The sequence below is a fragment of the Malus sylvestris genome, chromosome 17 (assembly GCF_916048215.2).
Source record: "Malus sylvestris chromosome 17, drMalSylv7.2, whole genome shotgun sequence".
NCBI lineage: Eukaryota > Viridiplantae > Streptophyta > Magnoliopsida > Rosales > Rosaceae > Malus > Malus sylvestris.
Genome location: NC_062276.1, coordinates 28,707,351 through 28,711,898, shown reverse-complemented (window position 1 = coordinate 28,711,898; position 4,548 = coordinate 28,707,351). Strand labels below are relative to the sequence as shown.

The following is a 4,548-nucleotide window of genomic DNA, read 5'->3' as shown; positions in this document are numbered from 1 at the left end:
TTGCTCTCTTTTATTGTCTTAGCTTTTTATTTGTCATCTATTTCTTCTTCTTCATCTTTGAGATTTCTCTCTTTATAATTCTTCCATAGTTATGAAAAAGATCTCTGCAACCAAAAGACACCGGTTTGCATGATCCCTCTCTTTGTTGTTTCCTTAACATCAGCTGAGATTTTAGAGTCGATGAACCTGCAATTGAGGGATGTAGCGGTGTTGGGACTAATTTTTGGGAAGGTAAGGGGAGGGACCTGCAACTGGGGGTTGTGGCGGTGTTTGGCTTAATTTTGAAAGGGGTTGAATTTGATGTGGAATTTGGGGGGCTGATGGTTCGAGGTTGAAAGCTTCAAAGTGAGGGGAAAAGAAAGAGTTGAGGGGAATAAAGGAAGGAGAAGAGATTTTGGTCGTTGGATTTGTATCAATGAATAAGATCCATCGGTCAGGAGGATCCCCACAAAATTGATCTGGAAATGATCTAAATCTCTATTTATAATAGCTTAAAGCTCATATGACACTCATAGAGAGAGAAAGAGAGAGAATGATAGAAGAGTCAAATTCTCACTGTTTATAATGACTTAAAGCCAATGTGACGTTCATCAATTACCTATGTCTAATTAATAAAAATATATCATTGATTAAGTCCAAAACAAAAATATGTCATTGATATGGCTTAATAGTAAAAAATTTATCGATTTTTGGTTAAATTACCTTATAATTTAATATATTTTAATTTTTCTAATAATAAATAACATTTGTCTGACGAAATATATTAAATATTTTAATTTCTAATTTTTTTTTGTTTATAAAGCTAACCCGACGAATTTTTCGTTGGATAAATTATTATTATTTTTTAAATTTAACTTTTGCCTAAGGAAATTTGTTCGTCAGGCAAGAAATATTCGTCAAGTCTCATTGGTCAACGCAATGTTGCTGACGAAATTTCGTCGGCATACTCGTCGGTATTGGGTGGTTGCCCGACGGAGTCAAATTTCATCGAGTGAACCTTCCAGCGATGTCTTTTGCACGACAAATTTTGCTCGATGGATGAGCGCAATGGCGTCCTAAGATTCATATAGCCGACCCCACTTAGTGGGAAAAGGCTTTGTTGTTGTTGTTGGATGTTCGTCCCAAAAGCTTATATGACGAAAGCCTGTTTTAGGAGACGAATAATTTTCGTCTAGTAAGAGGGTGTTTTTTGCAGCGAATGGGTCGACACGATTGTGAAACAAAACGACTTCACCCAACCAAAATCTGTTTATTCCATATTTTCTACTCGAGTTATCATGGTGTGTCCAAAATTACAACCCTACAAGTGCTTTCATGCAATTTGGAATGTTGTCAATTCTTTATATCAAATAACCGGTTAATAACGAAAAAACATACACAACACAATTCTCAGCCCTCCCCCCACCTCCGAAAGAATGTATCACATAACCACTAAAGGGACAGATAAGAGAAAGAATGTAACACATATCATAGAAAATAAGAGAGATAAGAAGATTTATAAATGGAAAAAAGAAATAAAAAATTACTCCTGTATACTAAACAAGTCGACCAATGTCTAACAAAATAATTTGGATTCTCGTAATATATGTATGTCGGCCTTAAATCATAACTAGTGCTCAAACTGAAATTGTACCACCTTAAATCTTAATCGACCATGCTTGAAGTTCATCCGTTCCTTGCACAATATGTAATCACACTGCAGCCACGATGGTAAGGATTGACCTGTCCAGATGTACCACAACTATAATAAGAACTGCCTCGTCGATCGCATGGAACATTATCCCTCTGTAGGGCTCCATAACTTATATATCTTATGGTTTTAGCTTCTTCCGTGTCCTCGTAACCCTCCTCGTTGCCCTCCTCCTCTTCTTTAATATTCAGGCAGTCCTCACCCAACAGGCCATCGCAAGGATCCAGTGGTGAAGTTACTTCTACTTCACCGGCATTACGCCTCATGCTTGAGTATTCGATTGACTCCACCCCCAATGTCAAGGTCATGACAAGGAGAATAATTACTGAAACTGTAATATTATTCGTCATGACCACATATGACAGATATGAATTGGGAGAAACTGAGAAGAGAGTTGGTAGAGGATGGCGATGGATGATGAAGCCTCTGTGAGTACAGTTAGCGTAATAATTTACGCTTAACTAGCTAGAGTTCTAATTAATCTGTTCAATTGATGATCTAATTATAAGCTTGTTTTATGCTTTGGTGTGACACTTGCAGTGTGATGCGCCCGATTCTCACTCCTTATTTCATAAAAATGTTGTATTTGTATATACTTGAAGTCTATAAGATTAGTTCAAACCATACTGCCATGCATATATATACTCCACATTTATAGGATCCACTTCAGGATATATCTATACTTATAAGTGAAACTAAATAACAAACCAACAATGGGGTGGGTGGGGGGTTGGACGTGTGTGAAATTCCTCATGTAGGTCCTTCAAGTTAAAAATTGATAATTGTCATCTAACATATCATACTCCCCACATCATTGTTGTCCCTATCGTCCATTTTGGTAAAACATTTTGTTAGTGTGTACACTACACGAATTGTTGCCGCTACTTTGGCCACTCCACTACTACAAAAAATACTTTGCGCGACGAAATAAGTTTGTTGTGCAAAGTACAATTTCATCGCGCAAAACCTTGCGCGACGAAATTTTGATTACGCATGGTTTGTCACACAAAGCTCGTGAAGATAGGGTTTGCGCGACGAAAATTAATCTTCGTCGCGCAATGTTTTTGACTTTTTTGTTTTATTATTTCTCTTATATTAATTTAATTATATTAATTGTTTGCGCGACGAAATATTTAGTAGCGCAAGATTTTTCGAATTTTTACTTTTTTAATTTAATGTAATTGTATAATTTTTTTTTTAATTACGTTAATTTAAATTGACATATTCAAAATAAAATTACATAAGAAAAATAGTGACCAAATTATCCAATATATATAATATATTCAAAATGTACACATAAATTAACAAAGTACAATAATAAAATCCTAATACAAGTCTATTGTGGTGGTAGTGGCGGGGGATATGGTTCGATAGTGTCATAATCCTCAACTTTAGCTATCAAAATCTCGACGATTCCCTACAAAAAAAAAAAAAAAAACAAACAAACAAACATGGTCAAATAACCAAAAAAAACAACATAAAATAATACCAAAAAATTGGCATAATCTCCCCTAAAATTGGTATACCCCAAATCTAACCCCAAACTCCACCCCTCACCCTATACTCGAACCCTAACCTTGCACCAAACTCAAAACTAACTCCAAAAACACATATTAATGAAAAAAAATTAAAATTTGGGGAGAATATACCTTTTGGCAAGATTGAGAGTGAGTGAGAATGAGAGGGAGGGAGTGAGTGTGAGAGAATTAGAGGAGATAGTGAGAGAGAGATGAGAAAGTGAGTGAGAGTGAGAGATAGTGAAGAGAGATTAAGTGAGAGGAGTGTGAGAGAGAGGGTTGGATTTGAGGAGAGGGAAAGAGAGATGAGAGGTAAGAGAATAGAGAAAGACATTGAGAAAATTGTGGAGGAGTTATTTTGATTTTAAAAACCATATCACTTTGCGCTACGAAGGATACGAGAGTTTGCGCGACAAAATATTGGTCGCGCAAAGTCTTAAAAAAAGATTTAAAACGTTCACGCGTCCCATTTTGGCCCCCACCCAAATTTTTAGAGTTTTGCGCGACGAAGTGTTGGTTGCGCAAAGATTTGTGCAACGAAGGATTGATCACGCAAAGTCTTAAAAAAAAATTCCAGAGTCCCATTTTTGACTCTCACTACTACAAAAGGAGATATCACTGGTGGTTTAAAACTGACAAGAAACAACTGTGGAATTTTTGGTAAAAATCCGACATTAAATCGTGCAATGTCGCACAGAGGAACCAACACCAATACCACCGTCACAAAAAGGTATTGACGTCGCTTAACCCCCTTAATCCGCCACCAAGAAGCAAAGTAATATCAAATAAAAAAGAACAACGGCGTCGCTTAAAAGCGACATCAGTTCTTACGTCGTTTATAAGCGACATGAAAATATGATATGATGGCGGACCAAACCGACATTAAATAACAAATAAACAATTAAAATATCACACTTATTGTCGGTCCAAACCAACATTACTTAACATCTAGATACATAAAATAATTATTATGCTGTCGTCCATAAGCGATACCAAATATATTAATTAAAAAAAATATTTTTCCGTTTTTAATTAATAATAATTAAAAAATATATATATAAATAAATCCCACCATATGTCAATGAAAAACCAAACAATTTTAAGCAAACTTCATATTAAAAATAAAATTTCTACCAACTATATATTAAATTTAAAAGTAACTACAATTCTTAAAATTGTACAACCCATACAAATTCTTCCCAAACACTTGCAAATGATTTTGAACCGGTTGTGTGGTTCATAGTTTTCAACTGCCGATTATACTTATTTTTTTTGGCAATCTCCTGAAAAATAAAAAAATTTATTAGACAAATTTCAAGGTATAATAAAATAAATCATGAA

At 35.0% G+C, this 4,548-nt stretch overlaps 1 protein-coding gene across 1 annotated transcript; it reads right to left on the bottom strand.

Moving 5' to 3' along the window:
- Positions 1-1,665: 1,665 nt before the first annotated feature.
- On the bottom strand, positions 1,666-2,040 carry LOC126611947 (rapid alkalinization factor-like). Its single transcript, XM_050280252.1, has one exon. It carries the CDS (start codon positions 2,038-2,040, stop codon positions 1,666-1,668), a length of 375 nt encoding a protein of 124 aa, XP_050136209.1.
- Positions 2,041-4,548: the final 2,508 nt, after the last annotated feature.

Coding starts and splice junctions, on each gene's coding strand:
- LOC126611947 (XM_050280252.1), bottom strand. CDS start 2,040: ATGACGAATAATATTACAGTTTCAGTAATTATTCTCCTTGTCATGACC.